This window comes from Lissotriton helveticus, chromosome 7 (assembly GCF_964261635.1).
Source record: "Lissotriton helveticus chromosome 7, aLisHel1.1, whole genome shotgun sequence".
NCBI classification, from domain to species: domain Eukaryota; kingdom Metazoa; phylum Chordata; class Amphibia; order Caudata; family Salamandridae; genus Lissotriton; species Lissotriton helveticus.
In genome coordinates, this window is record NC_136068.1 from 315154943 (window position 1) to 315178950 (window position 24008).

Here is a 24008-nt window from a genome sequence, read left to right on the forward strand (position 1 = left end):
GGCTGGAAGTAGATGACCGCGTCACATGCCTTGCTGTTCCTAAAAGTTTCTGTGTATCTTAGTTCTGTAAGCAAGACAGATCAGTCATCCTTTATCTAAATCGAAGCTTCAGAGAAAAGTTTACCAGCTATATTTAGAAAGCAGTTAAGATCATTCTCTATATTTCCTTTTTATTAGCCCCAGTAGATGTTTGAGTGCATGTCCTTCCTTGTTTCTCTAGAAAAAAGTGTGGCTCCCCACCATTGAGGTTTGTGCTTGCAGGCTTTTTTATTATTTTTATTATGTCCTATGAGTTAGCTTTACCGGTCTCGCCAGACTATTGTTTTTCCGAAGACAATTCTGTGTATGTGTAATGTTAGTTTTAAAATAAATGGGTGGGCTTTTGGTTAGAGAACTTGGATCATTGGCCTGTAAAATTGTCATTCACGTTTTATTTCCTCCCAACGTAGCATGCAGCAGTGGATCAGCCTACTTGACAAACAAGGAGTCCTCACTGTGAGTGACTGCTCAAAGCCTGTGCATATGGTTCACAACTATCTACAAATAGTTCCTTTGTTTTCCTTGACAAAGCTGCTATACGTTGTGCTTTATTTTATTCTTTTAGAGTAACTTTAACCCGTTCATTGCTGCCGTCGGTCAACGGCCGTCGCGAGCACTACCTTGGTAGTGCTGCACACGTCCGTTGGCCGACGCGGCCCCGCCCACACAATAGAACCCCCGCACTGCGGCAAAATTATCGCCGCGGTAAAGGGGTTAAATGCCAGCTATTTACTTTGCGTTGGGTTAGAAGGTTTATTTGCTGTTTTAAAGTGTTTAAGTAACGTAGCTGCTTGTGATTTGAATACTAGGTTAAGTGTTGATTTCTTTCTTGTCTCTTACACAAATAATAATATAGATTGCATGGCACAACTAAAATGCTGTGTGCATTAAAAAAATTAATATAAACATATGGTGGTCAGGTTTAGGTGACCACATTTGTTTTTACTTTGTGTGTGTTTTTTGTGGTATATGCTTACATATAAAATAAAATCACTCCGCTTGTGAAGACTGGACCATTTTGCTTTTCTACAGCTTATTTTTTTTTGTCCGTCCCATTCGGGCTATTCACTAGTTTTGGCTACTTACTTCTGCCACCTTCTACTTCCACTGGCATGTAATTTATCAGGAATACATTCAACACAAAACGAGTATCCTACCTATTTCAAATGTCTTTCGGATTTATTATTTTTCTTTCCTGTTGTCCAATGTGTCAATGACTAAGAACACTATGTGTTTTTAAAAGAACTCTCACTCACCTACCTAGTAGGTGACATCATCTGGTTCACACCCTGGTTGCCGAGTGCTTCCAGGGTGTGCTGCGACGCCCGATTACAGCGGAGTTGTTTTTTTTTGGGTGGAGTGTACTTATGGGGGTGTGTGTGTGTGTGTGTTTGTATGTGTTTGTATGTGTGTCAACGTGAGGTGAAGATAAAATTGGCTTGAATCCCCTCCACAAGTCGTAATTTTTTTCTGGGAATCTCGGTCAATACTAAAAACAGTGGCGGATAATTGTGGGATAATAAGCTCATTCCACTTATCTTGGGTGTGGTCTACATGTTTCAGCCATCTTCTTGTGTCTCTCCGGGTGGCTATCAAAGGACCAAGAATTGTTTTAAAGATTAGCTTACATACTATGGCAAGCTAGTGTGGGGTGTTTTGCAGTGAATACTTACAAGCCCCCAAGGTTAGTGAAGACAGTAGTTCTTGTATCCTGTCTTCGTTTGTGATACCTTCTTGTTCCATGGGATATTGTGAGGGGTGGGCCCTGTAGTCACACTTTCTTCAAGGTGCCTCACTCGCATACAAACATTCCAGCTCCTCGCCAGATTCGTATGTTGTAAGTATTCACTGCAAAACACCCCACACTTGCATGCCTTAGTAAGCATGCTAATCTAAAAAAAAATAAGTCTTGGTCCTGAAGAAAGCCACACTGACCCTGAGAGCACAAGAAGATGGACAGACAGACTACCCATTTCCAATGCCCATCAACATCAGGCAAAACCTGCCAGCGAGAGTCATTGAAATATGCTCATTGCGTCCCCCCAATGCCATGGGAGAAAACATCCATGACGATGGGCACATTGTTTTGGTTTATTTTCTAAAAGAAAAGCCCCATTTCGGATTTTCTGTTAATAATTAAATAAAACTGTAAGTTTGCTATTCTCAGCCGTCCATCAAACTTATAATTTCATGAAAATACTAGAAATGTTCACTGGGGCAGTGGACAATTCTAAATGTGGCAGGCAGCACCTGTCAAGCAATAGAGTAATTTACTCCGTCACTCTGGTGGAAAATGGCCCAATGGCCAATATTTTAATTGGGTCCTTTATTTGCAAAAAGTCAATGCAAAATATACTACTGCTTTTTGTGAATGAAATCTTAGTTCATTCTGCCCCTAGTTTTAGTGTTAAGTGTCGGAAAGGTCCTCCATATCAAGGAGAGGAACTTCGGCCAAGCTTCAGTGTACATATTTAGAATATAGATGTGCAACAATGAATAATGGCTGTTTTTCACCAGTGGGTTCAGAGTGGCATGAAATAAACACCCTCCCTCTAGGTACATTTGAGAGATCCTTTGTAGGCAGGTCAGGCTGAGATGAGTTAAAGTAGATAAGGGGCTCTTTCGCAGATAATTTCGCCCGACCCTGGACTACTATTGTCTTGAAAGGGAACTTGTTAATTTGGTAGTGAGGCATCATCTCATCGTCTCTTTCCTTTACTTTGTGCTTTTGTTTTTGGTGGCTCTTACCTGGAAACTCTCAGCTTCACTCTACCTTTCTGCTCGCATGCCCGGACAAAGACCGTCTTTAGACCTCTCTGAGAGGAATAAACTAAAGAGCAGAACTGCCCTGGACTGTTCTTAAAACTGACGGTTGCAGCTTCGTATAAAGATCGGACAATAATCCCCAGACCGCATTCCAAGTTCTCCATGCTGCATTTCAGCGTCTCAAGACCAGTGGTGACCACTGCTTCTGTAGGTTTCCAGTTTCCTATGCCAGGGCTCGATAGATAAACAGGAAATTTTGTTTTAGCCTGTCAGGAAAGTGTGCCGGGCCTCTATGACTGAGACAACTGGGAGGTTGGAGGTGCCCATGCGAGAACCTGGTCAAAAGAGATGGAGCTGTGAAGGAGCTGAAGCAGGGCTAGCCAAAGGTCTTTCTTTGCTATGGAAGGATCTGCACTGATCTGTAAGTTCCTACCCCAGCGATCCCCGAAGTGCGGTTGCAGTGTGGGATGACTGTAAACCTGCATCAACAGAAGGTACTTGAGGACTTCTGTCTGTCCCTTTTCCAAAATCTCACCCACCAGCTGCAAAATGCTGAAAGGAGTCACCGGAGCACCGCAAAGCTGTGTAATGCTTCAAGAAAACCAAACTATTGGTCTACACAAGAGGCACTGTGGCACCAGAGGAGTGCTGCAATGATGGAGAAGTCCATATTGGGAACTAAGAACTCACCTTGGCCAGCATCTTGCTGTTTGGGTAATGGGGTTGTCTGGTTCCAAGGAAGATTCCCAGGGCAGCATGTTAAACCGAGGTGTGAGCATTGTAACCATCTCAATGCTTGGGAGAGTGGTGCTGGTTCTCCCTCCTCTCACTTCAAATCTTTGTGGTGCTGCAGACTGCTGCCACACACCACCCTGTTAGTCCAGCCAAATTGCTCCCCTCTGGAACCGGGAGCTGTGCAACCCACACTCTGCTCGCAACAGACAACTATGGTAGATTACATTCATGGCACTAGAAAGGAGAGCTGTACTGTTAAGAACTCGCCCTTCTGCCTGCCTTGTGGTTGGATGGGTTTTTGTAAGCAGTTACAAGCCATTTGCAACTCTTCTACATATTTTATAGAATTTTTTTGTTGTTGACCCCCTTCTAACATAACTTATGTTATTGAGTCAAAGCACCAACATTAGCATTACAAAGGAACACTAAGCCCGCAAGTAGACCGAGGGCATTTTCTTCACAATGCTGCTTCCCTGTTAAGTTTGAAGACTTCAGAGAAAACTACTCTGCTTTTGCAGTGTAGGTATTGATTTGGATTCACTCACCCGGAAAAAAGAATACAATTAAAGCACTTGCAAAGAGAAATGGAAAATATATAGTCTGCCAATAATGTTTTCAAAACTGCAAAGTTTGCCTCATTTTTGGTGTAAGTTGTATAGTAATCCTACCACCTATATGTGAAAACAATACTATGCTCCAGAAACCAGTAAACAAAGAACACATGGTTCAGGTAGTAATGTAAAACAATGTGCATAAGACTTATTAATACGTAATATTTTTTCAGCACCTGGTGTTAATATTAGGTCAAACCAGAGCATATGAGTGTGCCAAAACTGTTTTTCTGATGTAAGTTGAACAATTGTGTTTAGAATGAAATGTCTATACCCAAAGGAGAGAGAACTGAATCCGAATACTATTTAAACATTTCTGAAATTCCCAGGGGGTGCAGGGTGTGGGAGTAGGGGGTCCACTTTGCTTAAAAAAGGACTCTCAACCTCTAGACCCACCAATGGCCAGTTTCATCCTCGAAGGAACAGCAGGATGCTTGTTTTTTTGGTTAAGAATCTGCTTCAGCTATATGGATTTTCCAGTGAGGTCAGATGGCTTTCTTCAGGACCACAGATGTGTATTAAGATCCCCAACTGATATACATGTGACACTAAACACTACAGGTTTAGTTAATTTAGTGACTCCGATTCATTCACACTATTTTTACTGTTGCGTGCCATACATTACAAACCATACTGAGATACTTCTCAGTGAGAAATCTGCAGATTCAAAAAAGACACTTACATTCTATTTGTATTTTTTTTTTGTACCTGTGATCACCCGTGGAAAGTGCCCCATTGTCAACTTCTTATGGCTGAAGCATGTGGACTAATTGATGTGCAAGTCCATTGAAACTCCATCAACATCACATCTTGGTTTTAACCTTGCCAAAGGTTCTGAAAATAAATAGGATACTGGCAGGCATTGGATGGAGATCCCTCAAAAAGAAAATCAAGAGCTCTGCTGATCCTCAAAATAGAGCACGCCCAGATACACTATGTCAAAAACAGATAGACTGACTGCTGAACAAATCAAACATTCACTCCCCAGTCACAGATCTGGGTTTAATCTATCGTTTATTTGCTCACCACACCGCCCCAGTTTAGACCTAGCCATATGCAAATCCGTCTTGACCCTGTTCCCCAATCCAGCACGTCCTCCCTGGACTGGCAACAAGCATTCTGGGACCGGTTTTGGGGTATCTCCTCATCAGCAAGGTAACCTAAATACAGTGAGCATGGGACCCCTGTCTGGGCCATCTGGTTTTAATCAATCATTTATTTGCCCATTATGCCACCCCAGTTTAAACCCAGCCATAAGCAAAATGACAAGTTACCTAGTGGCTACCACCAAAAAACATTCTGGACCCTGTCATGATTAAGATATTTGTTGTGATCAACATAGCAACCTGTCATAAAGGTCTGGTGCAAAGGTCTGCACAATTCAACATTGCATGTGTTGTTTCACTATCCCAATTTTCTGTGATATTTGAGACCTTGAAGCACAAGGCACTTGCAAAGCCCCAAATCATTGCATTAGTTCTAATCAAATTAAAAATGAAAATCTTTCAACGATGACTAAGTCCTGTATGCCTGGCTTCATCAAGAGATATAGGCTATTCCTCTAGAACAAGATATTGCTTGTCTTGGACTACATCCACCTTCCAGTCATTTATTGTGCCAGGGGTATGGGCATGTTGCTCAGCATCAACATTCCCTCTATGCTTTATTGATGGGTACAGCTGAACACATTTACATTAAGGAGGATTATCTGTGGCACATACTGCCATGACCACAAGGAAGTAAGTGCCATTCCTTTCTACAGTTTGAGCGTTTTATCTGAGACAACACAGATCTATTGCGAGGATCTCCCCAGGTCAAAGACTTGATGGTAGTAGTTAAAGGCTATCTATAGTCCTACTGTGTTATCTACCAACCTGCCTGGAATCCTTATATAGCAGTAGATTGTTTCTTTTTTGACGGGGAATAATGCTTTATTTCAACATTCAGACATTCCCATTTGCCTTCATCTTGCGTATTACATTGTACTGGGTTCCAATAGTCTATAGAGAAAGCAGGCCTCGTAACATTCATTTTTTACAAGGCTGCGGACACCAGCATTTTTGGCAACTCTTACTGCAGCAATTGTTTTGGCACCAGCAAAACTCAAAGCAACAATTCTGATTAGGCTGAGGTAAAAGGAGAAACAATCTTCCACCTCAACTGGAAAGCTCCTGGCTGTAGCACAATGATTTTCAACGTTCACAGGTAACCACATTATTAAGGTGGTGTTGCCAGTTACCTGGAGAAGTGACAAAGAATAACAAAAGACAAATGGATATGAATGACCCTTCTTGTGGAGTAGCTTTGCTCATTCTATGTGTTCCCAAAGTTATTGGGAACTCTGTCTTGCCTATCTCATAATGAATTCTGTTACAGCAGAAGTAGGTGATTGAGCATCTGCTCAAAATAGTCTCTAGCATTTTTAGAGGGCTTAAGAAAGCATATTGACCCATACAGGACTCATAAAAGTGAACAAAAATGTAATTCTAATTCTTCACATTTTATATTTCTGGTCTGTGGTTGTACATTTGCCATAGAACCTACAAGATTGAGTATATCCACATCCCCAAACTCAGAAAAGTGGAATATTGTTGATAAAAAATGACACTTCTATTTCAGTTTCCCACCTTTCTGTCTGATATCTGCTTGGAGAGCCCTTTTGGAATTCAAGTTTGTGGCTTTGTTAGCATCTTATCTCAAAGGGAAAACATTAGTCTACCCATATTTGGACAATTTTTCCAGTATAAACCGCTCCTAAAGCTAAATTTAGATAAAACCATGCTCTTCTCACTGAAAATCTTTTCCTTTATTAGAGTTGATATCTCGAACCTTATAAAGGTATGTCCTTGGGAGAGGAGGGTTTTTTTCTATTCAGAAGTGGCAGTCTCTTAATGTCGAACCATATCTAGTTACTGATCGCAACTCTCCGTGGCCAATAGCCTCTTCAATAATCGGAATACTGTATCCTAGACTTCATGATTGATTAGGCACTGATTGGAGTGCTTGGTAGCTTTGCCTAATATTTTCTGGTAGACATAGAATGGAAACCTGTAGATAAGGTCTATCCTCTTCATGATGTGTTAATCCCATACATGCCCTATGCTCCGAGACCTTAAGGGATATTACATAAGAGCTATTTAAAAAGTAATTTCACCTTGCTACTTGTAGTGATGTTGGTTTACCATCTTAATCTGTATATTGTTGCCAACATTTTTTGAGAGCCGTCCCTTTTAAGTGGAAAGGCCCATGCACACCCTGGATGTGAAAACTGCTTCACTATGTTGCAGGAACAAGACACATTTTATTTAGAGTCTTGACAATTTTATCATCTGTGACTTATCCGCCCTAACACAGTCTAAGTAACCTTTGTTTAGTTTGCAACCATCTTCACCCATCAATGAAATCCAGTTGGTAAAAATCTAGAATTCCTCGTAGCAACAGTGGACTTCTGTGGGCCTAATCTTTCAGTTTCCGGAGAAAGCTCATCCTAGTATGACTATAGCAGCATTTCTTAGTTTGCATTTAGCATATGCATAATTGTTCCATGGACTATAAGACTTGATGGGCTCCTGCATACGTATAGTTCCTTTGTCATGTTTATGAATTAAACTTTTTAAAGCAAATCTTTCTTTTTATTTTTTTTATTTTTACAATCTAGGTTTTAGCCTGAAACTCCTGGCACTCATTTTTTTTTTTTTTTAAAGGATGGTAGTTTCCCATTACACAGTAAGCCTCTTAAGAGGTGTGTTCTTTCAGCCTCCTGTACCCTAGAGCAATGACTGCACATTGAACTCCATACTTCTGAGGCGCATGTTAAGACCGTCAAGCTTTTAGATCTAGACAGCTTAGAAAACAGATCTTCATATGAACCACCTAAAGCTCAGTATTCTTTGTGAGACTCATATCTTTTCTTGCTGTTGTTTTAGGGGAACAGTGTTAAAGCCCTAATGGTCCAGGACTGCGGTGTGCCATTATTTATAATAAAGTTAATTATGGTTCAACTTTTGGACTACTCCCTCTGTTTCCTTATTGCCTCCCATCTAGAGGAGAAAATCAAAACAAATGCACTGAGGTCTCACCCTTTAAGATTCTCTGCTTGACATCCATTGCAGTAATGATGAAGCACACAAGAGGCCCTGTGTTAAGCTGATTTATGTTCGTGGCAGAGCCTTCTCTTACCAGTGTCCTGTTCTCAGGAACATAATCCCTCACACTTCATTATGCTCCATCCTTCTTGAGGAAACCTTCAACTGCCCACTTGTTTCAAAGCTTGAGGCTCTCACTTGCAATACTGCAGTAGAAACCGAATAGGAGACTGCCCAAGTCTAAAATTAAACTGATTTTCCTGTTTGCCTTCACCAATTTTGTTTATTGGAACGCTTGGTCCCCTGCAAAATACCAGAGGGCCTTTTCAATAAAAGCAAAATTACGCAAATTTTGAGATCTCTGAAGAAGCGTTTGCCTTCATTTGAATGAACTGCTGGAAAGTAACCCACCAGGAAGCAATACAAGTAAAAGGGTTGGACTCATTTACTGGATCTATTACTTGAATATTCTTACAGGTTTAATCAAAGACGTCCTATATTTGATATTAAATCCAAAAAAAAGTGGAGCTATTCCCTTGGTGTTCTTGTCACGTGCATTCAACATTGTAGTGTTGTAGTTCTCAAGATTAGTCCGTGACTTCAGCACACAATCAATCCCCGGATTTTCCATGAAGTTTAATGTTAGACACTAACTTCTAACTGTTGCGTTACCTATAAATTGTATTCTCCTAGCACATTTTGCAAGCAAAAGTTACTCCAAGATAATATATTCCTGGCCATATCTTAACCAGCTTTATTTGTCCGTCTTGCTCCTTTAAATACAGTTCTTGTTTGAACTAGATGCGTTTGTCAGTATGTTCTGCTGCTTTGACATACAGGCTACTGGGCCTTAGCACACTGACTTACTCTCATGTCCAGTTTTGATGGGTACCCTCATTTTTAGGTTGCCTTTAGGTTAGATTTGGGCAGTTCACCCTGATTTTGCAATTGTCACCCCATTTTACAAGCGTTTACATTTCCTAAAGCTGTTGTCTGCCAGTTACAATGCTGTTACCTCATTGAACTTAGATGTGTACAATGTTCTGTGCTTTGCATTGTGCAGTGTTCTATAAAATCAAATAACCTGCACTAATAAGTTAGGTTTGCACTAATAGAAATGGGCTTGCCTACTCTGTAGCCTATCCACATCCCATTGCTGTCATTCGAAATCAAAGTTCATGCCCCTCTGTAGCATGTTGTAGATGTTGTACTAATGACCTCTACGTGCCTACTGTATATTCTGCAGGATGACCGGTTGAAATTATTGGTGAACAAATTTGAGCAAAACGAATGGAAGCAGATTGCCAGCACTTTCCCTGTAAGTATGCCTGAACGCTTTGGTTGTGGAACTGTATAAATCATCTGTTTTTCACTGATTGACTTTAGTTTTAGGGCCACGTTGGTGTAAATGAACCTAGATATTCTTGATGTTGTTAACCTTAATTCAAATAACTTGAATAGGAAGGTATATAGATTTGTCGCACCATAAGTGATATTTGAAATATAGCTTATAAAATATTGATACTCAGTCTTTTGGTCCTGATTGAGAGAGAATTGGAAACTATAAATGTGACTGAGGTGGCATTCTCAGGGCAGTTAAGGTTGTTCCTGTCTCAGTTAAGGTAGACCGCTAAAAGGGCTTCAATATAGAACACCACATCTGCCAAACATGTAGTGTTTGCCTCTATTTTGGTACTTTTTAATGACTTTGGGTTTTCCCTCACGTTTTAAGCAAAAAAAGAAAGTGCTAAGGGCACATGTGCCAATTATATATATTTCAGTTCATGTTTACAAACATTGGCAAGTTCTTGAGAAAACAAACTTCTGGCTGCTGACTTTTCCTTTTGTGATTGACTGGATCTTGTTTCCCATACCTTCAGTTAATTTACAGAAAACTCCAAAGATGGATTGTTTATCCCTGAAAAACTACACCGGTAAAAAATAAAAGTCTACAAACCACTAGATGGCCATGCAGCATTTAAGTAAATGCCTTGAAAGTAATTTGTATAGACCTAAAAAAAAAAAAAAAGAATTATGATGAGTTTGTGAAATCCCCTTAGACACAGACCTCACCCATCCCATTTAATATTTCACTCCGTTGTACAAGAAATGAATTCTTAGAGGGATAACCAGTTTTTTGAATTTTTTTTAAATTTGAATAAATTAAACACATTTAATGTGTATGTAGACTATTGGGGGGTGGGGTTGAAGTTGATCACTGCAGAAAATTAGATAAATCAGATTATTTGCTTTCTTTGTGTTCAACGTTATTGGAGATTGACCGGAACGTGGATATATTTTTCTCATTTTGGTTTAATTGAACATCATAGCCTCAATTGCGTGTAGCTAGTACAATCAGGGGTGTGGAATTTATTAAAATATCTACTTGTTCATAGGTCAGGTTGCTTCATAAATCTACTTGTCCTGTAACAAAATCTACTTGCCCCTTTGGTGCCATGTAGTGCAGCAACAAATTATGGCAACAATCTCATTTTATAGGAGCTCTGATATAGCTTCTCTGATTATGCCAGGGCTCATACCATAGCAGTGTTTGAATACTTGCAATCCTCTTATGTTACCACGTTTCCGCAGATCTACATACTGGGGCTGAAGGTAGTGGTAAGCAATAGTTCCAGGGTTAGACTGCCATTTAGAGACTGTGCAAACCTACTAACTTGCATGTTTTAAGGGTTTTCAACAACCGTCTCTAATCTTTTCCCATACTGAGAAATGTTGGAAATTTCCTCCTGACAATGGCAGATGTAAACCTTCTTTCAGAGTTGGGAAAAAAAGTGGTTGGAGAGAAAGTGAACTTGCAAACACTTAGATTTTCGCGTGATCAAATCTACACATGTACATTTGCTCATGCTTAAATGCAGATACTTTTTAGGAGGTCTATTTCTTATCCTACTTCTGTACATTTTTGCGAAAGCCGTATAGCTGCACTTAATGCAAGGACATATACCATGGGTGCCCTTTTAAGACTATATTTGATAATGGGGATAATTCTGTGTGTCTCTCTCTCTCTCTCTCTCTCTCTCTCTCTCTCTCTCTCTCTCTGTATCTGCTGGCTTCACTGTGAGTCACCGCATTCGGCCCTTTCACACGGAGCATATCGGCACAAAGTTTTGCTCAGTGCAAGCAACTACTGTGGCAGTTTGTGCTTTTTGAGACCAAAAACAATTTTTGCTTTTGTCAATGTTTGTTATAATGGTGAGGGACCGGAAGCTCCCACACCAATAAGGTTTTACAAAAACCATGCCAAAACAAGCCCCACATTGCCAAACTAGAAAATTGACCACCAATTTCAGACCCACTGACTTTGCCAATGCTTGTTTATTTTTGTTTCCCATTAGAAACTGGTTCACTCTGAATTTTCCATTATGAATATTTTTGCGAAATACTAGCATGCATCAACACTTGTTACTAAATGATGCTGCAAATAAATAAATGGTACCTGAAGTTTTACGGTAGGTCAGCATAAATGTTTTTTTCCTGCTTTCATTTTTTTATGTACATTTTATTTTGAAAGCAAAGCACCATCAATCTTGCTTTTAAGCTTCTACAAGTATTGGCATCAAATCAGAGCATTCTGGGAGTGTTATACATAGCCTCATGTTGGTAAACTTTGTAAATGTGTGTACACATTTTCATACTGGAACCACTATCAGTAGTGCAGCCAGAGCTTACAGCAGTTACTTAGCCAATCACCCTAATAATAAAGTCTTTCAATTAATGAATCATAAATACAAGTTTGAATAGCATTAACATATGGACCAAATATTACCTTAACTGCAGAAGTGCCCCTCCCTGATCCATAATGTGGTACTGCAAACTGGAAGCCAAAGGGTTTGTGCTGCAGGGGGTTGGGCCTACTTGTCCCAAGGACAAATTACACATAGAAACTTGTTGCCCTTGACCCCAAACAATATGTCCTGGGTGTTGGGCTATAGGAATTCCACATCCCTGTACAATTGTTTGGCAAATGAGATTCTGTCATCTGAACACTGAAGAACTGGCCATGCTAAAGTGTATTTGTTTATGGTGTAATAATCCCTAAATTAAACAAGGAAGGGTACAACCCGTCTCTTTGGATTACTGGTGCTGGGCACTTTTCTGGCCTGCTCCATCGATCAGAGAGGTGGATGTTAGGAGAACTAGCAAACCCAAAGACTAAAATTGGCATCTAAACTTTGCCGCTACTGACAGCGTGAGGGTGGGTATCTTCGACAAAGCAAACTAGGGAAGAACTATTAAATGAGGTGGAGCTGAGGGTGGCTAATGACTGATGGTGCTTCTGCTTACTGATGGTGCTTCTGCTTGATCATCCGTATCTTTGAGATGGTGAACCTGCCAAAGGAGATATTATTGTGGCCCACCATTGTATGAGGTCAAGGTTTAACCCGAACATGGGTTGGGTCTGCAGGCCTCAATGGTCAGAGTGAGCAGGCGCCTAGGCAACTGCTCTGCAGTCTGGGAAAGCAATGCTCCAGTTGGTGTATACTTATTCCCCCCACACTTATACTGTGCCTTGGGGCAGAGGCCCTATGAGTTGTCAAAGGGCTTGTGTTGCAGCCAATGATTGCTTACAGGAAGGAGTTTAGCACCCAAGTGAGGAAAAGTTGAAACCTCTTGAGGAGTAGGAGGTTGTACAATGAGCTGAGGGTGTCCCTGTGATTGTCCTGTTTTGCTATGCCGACATGCTACTTAAGAGAAGGAATAGAGGTTTCCTTAATGATACATTTTCAGGCCTTGTCTCTGGTCTGCACGCTTGTACTTGTGGGCATTTTCTTTATTAGACAGCTTCCCGAGGTAGACAAGATTTCTGAATTCTGTTACTGCCTCAAACCAGGAATGAATTGAAAGCTAGAATTGACCAAATGCGTACCTCTTTTAAAACTGTGAAGGTGAGAACCAATGTCCTGATGGGAAAATGAATGAAGTTCAAGCTGACCTTGACCGAGCTGAGCAGGCAGATAATGGATTGGAGTGCTTTTTTTGGCCTTCAATAGGTGTTTGATTCGCAGTCTATTTTTGCATGGTTTCTGGGGTAGAGCTGAGTGACTGTTTTTCTCACTTTTTGTCCAACATCTCTTAGGTAGTTTACCACAGGGAAGCAGTTGGTGGTGTCTTTTTAGGATACCTAATCTTGCTGTTGGAAATGTGGTAGATTGTTGGTCCTCTGCGCTGTTTCTTGCTGCTCGGGCTGGTGCTGTGGAAGATGGAGCTTTATTGTGTTGAATATGTAGCGAAAATATTAAATCTGTTATGTTGTAAAAACTATTGAAGGCTTTATTGTAGTTTAAAAAAAATATATTTGTATTGCAGCTTGTATGTCATTCAATTACTGTACTGAAATCCAAGCCATGTTTTTGAGAGGACAATAGAATACTCAGTTCATGTCTGCATGACATCCATGTTTATTAATTGACCTCCAGTACCTTTGTTAATACATGCTGGATATCTTCCAGTATGATAATAGCCTTTACAATTGTGTGCCAACAGCAGTATATTTCGTCCCCTTGATTCCAGGTCCTTATCCTTTTTCCAGTTGCCACTCTTGCTCTGTAAAATGTATCCTGGAAAAATATGAACACTTTTACTCTGACTTGAGACAGATGAGGTGGTGAGGCACACCTACCACAACCCTCTGTCATGTATGACCCACTTTGAGGCTGGGCCTACTATTATCTTTGTTTGCCAGTTGCACAAGGAACATATCCACTTAGTTATTCAAAAGTGGGCCCTCATGCCTGTTGCGCATGGCAGTCTTGTCTGCCCATTTAAACCACACTCCAGCATGCCGTTTTGTTTGGTTCTCATCAGCAGTTCCGTCGGGGTGCCTTTGAAATATGGGCAACCCTGTTCCTTGTCAGTTTTTCCTTAAATTCCAGAATATTCACCCAATACGACTCTAGTGAGGGACAAGACCAGATCATACATTGTAAGACTCAGTCTGTTGTCCAACACCAGAGACGTGCACAGGTAGAGTTGGAAGTATTTTGTGTAGGTACCTATGTTTTGGGTGTGTTGGATGAAGCTCCCTGAACTGAATAAGTGTGAATGAAAAATGTCCTAGCTATCATAAGTTTCAATTCTATTAAGGTCACAGAGGCGAGGATTAGGCTTAATTTACTCCACTTTATTGTACCAGCAGCTATTAACTTTAACTTTATGTAGACCAACATTAAACTACATTTCCCATAGTTCCTTGGGGATAGAAACAAAAAAACAGTCCATCCAATTCAGCTGATGCAGAATCTCTTAACATTCACTGGAGACTCCCTATCCCGCTTTCTTCCTGCGACCTGGCTTTTCCAAAGATCACTCCTGTTTGATTGAATCTGTCCCTGAGAAGATAAAATTTTGCAGCGTGAATCTTTCTGGATTCACTATGCTGTGCATTATTCCGCGGTCTTGTGGTTGGGTCCGGATTCGTAGTCTTTTCTTTTTCTTTTTTTTTTTTTTTTTTTTGTAGCCCAGGTGGGCGTCGGCGTCACACCCCTTGGGTGTATTTCCGGTGACGTCGGCATGCTTCCTGCGGAAGCTCCCACTCCTGGGCGCCATCTTCAGATTCTTTTTTTTCCGCGGTCGGGTCTGGATCGTTCCCGTTTGGGCTCCAGACATTTTTGGAGAAAGAAGAAAGAAAAGACGAGGAGAAGTCATCTGAAGACTCCAGGGGACTTCATCGACTAACAGTCAGCAAGGAGAAAGCGTTTTTCATCGAGATCCTCGACGACCGTCGACGAACACGTGACCAGGGAGGCCCTGGACGCTCGATGATGGACAACACGCCGTTCAAGTTCTGCTGTAACTGCCACCACAAGTACGCGCAGAAGGACCAGCACCAGGTATGCAACCTTTGCCTACCGGTGAACCACGAAAGCGGAGACTGCAACGCCTGTTCCGCCTTCGCCCCGAAGACCCTTCGTGTGAGAGAGAGGCAGAGGCTAGCACACGCCACCCTGCAGGGGAAGGCCCCGACTCCGTCCCTCTACGAGCTGGGGATGTCCTCCGAGGAAGAAGACAACGCTGCCGCCGAAGACGACAGCTACACGGTCGTAGAGACCGATTACACGAAGACTTCTGACAAGGTAGGAGACTCTACGGCCCACAAGAACCAGAGAGACTCTGAGTCTAGAAAAATCGAGGGCAAGACCCCGAAAGCGCCGACGCCAAAAAAGGCGGCTTCCGCGACTACTCCCAGGCCCAGCGGATCCTCCGAGAAGGAGTCCCCGGCGCCGAGAGCTGCTGATCAGCAGAAAACGCCGAGGGAGAAAGACCCAAAACTGACGACGACGACCAGAGACCCAAAATCCGGTTCGACGTCGACGTCGAAAACTTCGACGCCGAGCCATCCGCCGAAAAGAACGGCCGACCCATCCGACGCGGAACACGCGGCCGAGATGGAGAAGAAGAGAAGGCGCCTCGAGGCCGAAATGGAGAACATCATGCAGCGGAAGAAAGATTTAGACGCAAAGATGAAAGCCTTCACGATCCCTCACAAGACCAAGCCACCGGTGGTGGAGGCGGTCGAGGAGGAAGAAGAGATCGCCGAAGTCGCCGAGGAACAAGACCAGGACGTCGAGGTGGTCGACGACCAGGAGGAGTACGAGAATCCCTACGATAGTTACAACTATGGGGAGGAAGAGGAAAGCAGGACGGACACAGAGTCGGCACCCTCTGACCTACAGGAGGTAGATTGCATAGATGTCGACACCGACAGCCCGGAGGAGGTGGTCGACACTTACCCCTCGAGGCCCTCGCCGCCGGACGACATCGGGGCCTACAACTCTGTGATACAATCTGCCGCAGCAGCTTTCAAGCTCAAGCTCGACGAAGAGAAGCAGAAAGCAGACTTCCTTCTAGAGACATTGCTCCCAACACAAACGAGGAGCCAGTTCCTTCCAATGCTCGAAAGCGTCTTGGCTCAGGGGAAGGAAGCATTCAGGGAACCCGCAACATGCAAGGCAGTAACTCCCAGAACGGAGAAGAAGTACAAACATTCCACAAAGGACCCGGCCTACATTCAGGGCATGGTCTCCGCAGACTCCATTATCACGGCCACAGCAAGGAGGAGGGCTAACGTACCCACTACCTCGGGTCCGCCACCGGAAAAGGAGAGCAAAAGGATGGATCTGGTGGGCAGAAGGATCGAACGGAATGCCGCGACCCACTGGCGCATGGCTAATTCCAACGCCCTGATAAACAGGCACATGTACCAGATCATGGAAGGGCTGGGGCAGTTGGTAAAGGACCTGCCCCAGGATGCCAGGCAGAAGGCCGAAAAGCTGGTTGAAGAAGGAAAAAACGCGGCAAATTCTTGCCTTAAGACGGCCCTGGATGGGGCAGACACCGCCAGCAGGCTCATGATGATGGGTGTCACGGAAAGGAGGCATGCCTGGCTCAGGATCTCAGGTTTCAAACCGGAGGTGCAACACAGCATCCTGAACACACCGTTCAACGGCAACACGCTTTTCGGAACAACAGTTGATGAAACGCTCAGTCAACTGAAAAAAGATAACGAAACAGCAAGATCCATGGGAGCATTGCAGTTCAGAGGGAACAAAAAGGGGCACCCCGTCACAGAGGCCCGGCGGGAGAGGCGGAAACCAGCCAGGTACATCACACCAGGCTTTCCAGCAAACGCACCAGGCAGACTCGCAGGCTCAGCATGGTCAGCAGAAGCAGTCCTGGCAGTACCAACAAAGAGGCCAGTCCTTTCGAGGGAGAAATGGACGGGGACAAAATAGAAGAGGGGGGCAGCAGCCTGCCTCTAAGTGACTTCAATAAACTACGTGTGCCCGCCCACAGAAAAGATCCCAAGGGGCAGCACGTACAGAGGGGTCAGAACAAACTAGACACCTACGACCACATAACACCAGTGGGAGGAAGATTAAGATTTTACCTCCAGAAATGGAGAGAAATCACGTCAGACAAATGGATCCTCAACATCATCCAATTCGGATACTGCATAGAGTTGGAGGGGAAGCCAACAAGCAGAAATCCAAAAAGAAAACCGCTAGCAAGCAAGCAGCTAGAGTGTCTTCAGGAGGAGGCAAAGGAACTCCTGCGGAAGCAGGCCATAGAACGGGTACCCGTCAAGGAAAGAAACACAGGAATATACTCAACGTACTTCCTGGTGCCAAAAGTAGACGAGACAATGAGACCCATTCTGGACTTAAGGTTCCTGAACAAATTCATAAGAACGCAAAAATTCAAAATGACCTCCCTGCAAGAGGTGCTCCCGCAATTGCAGATCGGGGACTTCATGGTCACAATAGACCTCAAAGACGCCTACCTGCACATCCCAATGAACAGAAAGCACAAGCACATGCTCAGGTTCACCATCGGAGAGAGCCACTACCAGTTCACGACACTAGCCTTCGGGCTAAAATCAGCACCAAGGGTATTCACAAAGTGCCTTGCAGCAGTCGCAGCGCACCTACGAAGGCAAGGAATACACGTATACCCTTACCTGGACGACTGGCTGGTGAAAGCAAACTCATACCAGAAATGCAAGCAGCACGCACATACAGTGACGAGCACGCTCATAAACCTGGGTTTCTCCATCCATTGGAAGAAATCATCAATGGAGCCGGAACAAGTGAAGATCTTTCTGGGAGCACAGATCAACACCTTACAGGGCAGGGTGTTCCCCAGCGAGAAGAGGGCGAGGGCACTGGTGAAGGAGACTCGCCTCTACCGGAAGGGACAAGCTTGGACAGTGAGGACTGCGAGCAAGATCATGGGCATGATGGCATCATGCATCCACCTGGTACCAAATGTACGACTCCACATGGGACCCATTCAAGAATGGCTACAGGGACAATGGTCACAAGCTACAGGCAGTTGGGAGGATCTAGTGGTTGTAACGCACGCAGTGCAGAAGGAGATGACATGGTGGACCATGGAGAACATAACAAGGGGAAAGCCTCTAACGCCCCCAACGCCAACAGTGACCATCACCACGGACGCATCCCTGAAGGGATGGGGCGCTCGCATGGAGGAGCTCAAGGTGAGGTGACTGTGGACGCCAACAGAGGCGACAAAGTACATCAATTACCTAGAATGGAAGACAATCTTCCTTGCACTAAAAGCCTTTCAAACGAGACTGTACAAACACAAGGTGTTGCTACAAACAGACAACACCACTGCGATGTTCTACATCAACAAGCAGGGGGGCACACAGTCAGCACCGCTTTCAACGCTGGCGCAGGAGATATGGAGATGGGCCATCCCTCTCAAGATAGACCTGCTAGCCATACACCTACCAGGGAAGGACAACATACAAGCAGATTGGCTCAGCAGACATACATCGGCATCCCACGAGTGGGAGCTCAATGCTCAGGAGACAAGGCGGCTGTTCGACAGATGGGGGACACTATCGGTGGACCTGTTTGCCACACGCCAGAATACAAAATGCCAAAACTTCGCATCCAGACAGCCCGAGGAGAGGTCACTGGGGAATGCCCTATGGATAGATTGGTCAAGGACATTTGCCTACGCCTTTCCCCGGATACCACTGATGCACAAAGAACTGAGCAAGTGCAGAGCGAGCAACATGACACTGATACTGGTCGCGCCACAGTGGGCGAGACAGACATGGTACTCACAGATCATGGAGATGACACAGTGTGCACCCCACAGATTCAGCAAGAGGAAAGGCCTTCTCTCCATGCAGAACAGAGAGGTGCTACACCCAGAGCCAGAGAGCCTGAGCCTGGTAGCGTGGCTCCTGAGGACATAGAGTTCGCACATTTCAGATTGCCAGAAAGCACCCTGAGGGTCCTTCGGGAGGCACGACGACCCAGCACTCGAAAGTGCTACGTGGCGAAATGGAAAAGATTCACAATGTGGTGCAGAAAAGAAAGGCTTCACAATAAAATGAAGAAGGACTCCACAGTGCTAAAGTACCTGACACACTTGCTGGAGAAGAACCTTAGCTCATCCTCGTTAAGAGTTCACTTGGCAGCAATAGTCTCCTACACAAGAGGAGAAACGTGCAGGAGTTTCTTCACATCACAGGTGGTGAAGAGATTCCTAGAAGGAGCAAAAAGGATCGCACCACCCAAGCGGGTGCCGCACCCCGCATGGAACCTGAACATAGTCCTAACAGAACTCATGAAAGAGCCCTTTGAACCACTTCACAAGGCCTCCCTAAAGATGCTAACTATGAAAACAGCCTTCCTGGTTGCAATAACGTCCTTACGCAGAGTAAGCGAGCTTCAGGCGCTGACGCTACAGGAACCCTACATACAGATACACAATGATAGGGTCGTGATGAGGACTGACCCACACTTCATGCCGAAGGTGGTGTCCAAGTTCCACATGAACCAATCTATACAGATACCGAGTTTTTTCCAAAAACCAACAACCAGTGCAGAGCGAGCTCTGCACACCCTGGACGCCAGAAGGGCAGTCATGCACTACATTGAGAGGACGAAGGGACACAGGAAAACGAAACAGTTCTTTGTGTCATTCGCCAACAGTTTTATGGGAAAAGCAGTAACCAAAAAGACTATTGCACGATGGATCGCACAGACAATTCAACTGTGCCACAAACGTGCAGGCCAAGAGCTAGCTGAGGGAACACGTGCCCACTCCACTAGGAAGAAGGGCGCTACAATAGCCTTCCTGGCTAACACACCCATACAAGACATATGCCTGGCGGCAACATGGGCTTCGGTGCACACGTTCACGAAGCACTACTGTGTGGATATTCAAATGAACAAGGAAGCTCAAGTTGGACAGAAGGTGCTACAGCACATATTCAATACCCAACGCTCATCTTCCACCCAGCCGCCACAGAGATGAGAAACCGCTACAAAATCTATGCACAGCATAGTGAATCCAGAAAGATTCACGCTGCAAAACGAATAGTTTTCTTACCTGTCGGTGTAGTTTTGCAGCTTGACGATCTTTCTGGATTCACTAGTGAACCCACCCACCTCAGCCAGAAAGATGAGGCTGAAGAGAGAAGAGGTGGATAAAAAAAAAAAAAGGGAAATATAAGGACTTAAAAGTACAAAAGCGGTAAAATATCACCTTCATAGAACATTGCCATTACTTCGGAAACGAAAGAAACACGGAAAAAAAAGAACCCGAAGATGGCGCCCAGGAGTGGGAGCTTCCGCAAGAAGCATGCCGACGTCACCGGAAATACACCCAAGGGGTGTGACGCCGACGCCCACCTGGGCTACAAAAAAAAAAAAACAAAGAAAAGACTACGAATCCGGACCCAACCACAAGACCGCGGAATAATGCACAGCATAGTGAATCCAGAAAGATCTTCAAGCTGCAAAACTACACCGACAGGTAAGAAAACTATTCGTTATAACGTAAGGCTTCCGTTTTACCGACTACAGTATCTCTAAATCAGCATTAATGTGGGAAACATTAACTTAAACATGTCCATCAAAATATGGAGTCATCAACTCTTTTTCATTTACGTAAAATATATGCCTTTAAATTTAACTAAAGTTCACGTTGAACCATCATATCTCATCAGGGGGGTTTATTAACTTAAAGGAAAGCGTGGGCCAATCCTTACCTCTGTGTCTTTAAGAGATTTGAAACTTTTTGTTACTATAGCTAGTAAAGTTTTCATTCTATCTCAGGACTTGAAGGAGAGGATTGGGATAGTTTAAAGCTTTTCCACCTCTAAGGTTGCCAGATTTGAGACTGGTTCAAAATAAAAACCTTGTAAGAGTAGAATCTGAGGACCAATCTGCTGCATTGAGAATGTCCTCCATTCTATCTCCCAAAGAAAAGGTCTTAATTGCGCAGGTCTCTCACATAGAATGAGCCCCGAACCGGGAAAAACGGTAGTTGCCTCTTGCATAGCCCATTCTACCAATCTGGAAATTGTAAAGGAAGAAACTGCTTTGTGGGGTTTAGTGAGAGCAATCGACAACTGTCTTTCACCCTGAGGGCGAAGTTCTTCTGTCAGACTCTTAAGCCTTTATCCCTTTAACAACACATAGTTTTGGAACATCCGGAAATGTTAGATAAGACAGTTTTTTTAAATTTTTTTGTCTGTCTAAAAAATATGAAAATATACCCCACCCAGGGCAAATACCTACCTGTTAAATCCAGTGCTCTCGTGCCTAATACTCTTCAGCAGGAGACAAGACACAACAAGGTGGCTAACTTTGCCGACATCGGTTTCCTTTACAGATACTTATTCGAGGGCAAAGACTTGAACGGACCAAGAACCTTATTAACATACCATAATGTAGAGTATCTGGGTTCGGGCATGCCGAAACCTAATACCCCTCAGAGTTTGCGGGCCAATGGTTTTTCCCCAAACGGGTGCCCATCTATCGGCAAGTGACCTGCTGAAATGGTCTATTGAAATGTATTAATTGACTTATAAACCAAACCTTTTGAGGCTAGGGCCACCCAGAAATTTAGTACGTGGATAATGTCTGCCCTCAAGTAGAGACACCAATCTAGCCATCGAGACCAGACAGAACAGTATAATTTATTCTTGCTAAGGCAGCCTCTCGTGAAATGCCTGGGACTTCCCAACTTTCCCGTTAATCCTCCAAGCAATGAGGTATATATAACCTGTTAGGACCGGTGATGAGGATTCCCTTGAGGATCCCGGAGGAGAACCGGAAACGGGGGTAGAGAGATTAGAAAATCTCAAGAAAGCCTATCCGAGCCGGAATAAGGTTTGAGACCTCCAAACCGGGGTGATCACCACCAGATACGCCCGCTGTCGGCGAATGGTAGAAACGCATACTCCAATCTTGGAGAAACGCATTGGTCAATACCGCACTTGGATCCGGTTGCCAACTACAGAGGCAAACGTGTATCGTGAAGGAAGTCCACCTGTCCTGAATCTTTTGAAACGCCCGTTGATGTAGTTTCCAGAGGCTGACATCCTTCCAGTGCTGGGAGTGCCTATCTGCCACCTGATTTGATTTCCCCGGAAGATGTTCTGCTGATACCGAAGTCTGGTTGGCCAGGCAGTAGATTTAAAATGTTCGAGCCAGATGGTTGACGTAATGAACCGCCTCCACATTGTCTATCGTGAGAAGGACACCGCATTGGACCTTGCCTTTGGTCCAGCCTTTTACAGCAATGGAACGTGCCAACCATTCCAGGCAGTGTATGTACAGGACCTAGTCTGCGGAAGACTCCTGTGGAGTATTCTCCGAGAATGTTTCCCGAACCGCTCGTATCTTATTCTATCACGATATTGGGTTAGGAACCGAAGATTGATTGACCACTCCAGGCTTCAATATGGGAAACCCACCGTTGCAGTTCCTCCTTTGCATCTGCCGAGAGGGGAACAGACTGTGAATAGGTAAGACTATGTTGAAGATGGGAAATCTATAGACATTGCAATACCTGATAATGGAGGCGGCCTGCAAAGATTGCCTGTATGGATGAGGAGAGAAGACTCACGATGCGGGCTAACTGGCTCAGTGAGATCAAGGGCCTGGATAGCGTCTTTCTAAGCTCATGTTTTATCTTGGTAAGTTTGCGAGATGGAAGACTTAGGGTGGCTTTGACCGAGTCCACCACAAACCCCAGGAATTGCAGACTTTGGTTGGGGGCAAACAAAGACTTCTTCTCGTTGACTACAAAACTGAGAGATTCCAGCAGGTGGATCATCATCTGCTGATTATTTGACAGACGTACCGGGCACTAGTTCATGATAAGAATATCGTAGATGATCATTCTCACACCCGATTTCTCAAATGTTCGAACATTGGTTTCAGCACCTTGGTGAAACACCATGAAGCGGATGATAGGCTGAAAAGATGGGAAGTGCATTTAATATCTGATTTCCATTGGCATTGCAAGAAACGTATGTGAGTGGTGAAAGATGGATATCGCGAGGTAGGTGTCCTTTAAATCCAGGTGGACCATCCAGTCTCCTACCTGCAACAAGTCTCTGAGAAGATGGATACCCTCCATCTTGAAGTGGCAGTAAACCAGCTACTTGTTGAATCCTTTTAGATCGATAAAAAGACTTTGGCCTCCATTTCTCTTTTCTGCCAAGAAAAGGTTGCTGAGAAAACCATTGGGATGAACCATGGTTGGAATGATTGGGCGATCATTCCAACCTTTTCTAAGAGTTGTACAATCTCAAGATCCACCAACTCTGACCTTTCCGAGGAAAAAATGAAAGGGGTTTTGGTCTTTGCAGTGGAGAGGAAATCCCGTAAAATTCAATTTGCAACCCTTTGTCTGTCTGAAAAACCCAAGCATCTGAGCAAAGAGCCTCCCAATTGTGCAAAAAGTCCCCCAACCGTCCCCCAAGTTTTAGCCTCTCTGAATTCTGTACGCTTACCTTGAGAATTTTTTATTTTTGTAGGGTCCATTACCTCTGCAACCTCCTCTAGCTCTTTGTTTGGTAGAAATTGCCAAACTTTGAGGAGCCCTACCACTATCCCTGGCGGTAGTCAGACCCCCTAGTGGAGGCTCGGTGAAAAGCTCAGCCGGTTAAGCACCTGCTACCATGACCCATCTTTAGAAAAACCATGGGTTGTAAAAATTCTCTTAATAGATGTGTGGGGTTTATCTAGAGAGTTAAATGGGTTTACAAATTTGACCAGTTCCAAAATGACTGGGTGCCAAAGAGACTTCCCTGGGCTGTGGGAACCCACCACAGAAGTATATAACGCCCCCCAGCTTTGGGTTTATTTTAATCAGGGGTGATCCACACCCTTCTGTTAATTGCACAGTTGGCTTTTCCTAGGAAAATTATGCTCCTTTGAGCCCAGCTAGGTATGGCTCTTTGGGGGGGACCAGC

At 44.0% G+C, this 24008-nt stretch overlaps 1 protein-coding gene across 6 annotated transcripts in view; it reads left to right on the top strand.

Annotated features, from left to right (window-relative positions):
* Positions 1-24008, top strand: part of MYBL2 (MYB proto-oncogene like 2) — a 230784-nt gene that overhangs the window by 55556 nt on the left and 151220 nt on the right. For 3 of the 6 annotated variants that reach the window (XM_078652136.1, XM_078652134.1, XM_078652135.1), the window contains exon 3: positions 9483-9554. The exons of the other annotated variants lie outside the window; for them this stretch is intronic. In XM_078652136.1, the coding sequence (XP_078508262.1) occupies positions 9483-9554 (72 nt within the window). The remainder of the gene's footprint in view (positions 1-9482; positions 9555-24008) is intronic. 6 annotated transcript variants of the gene reach the window in all.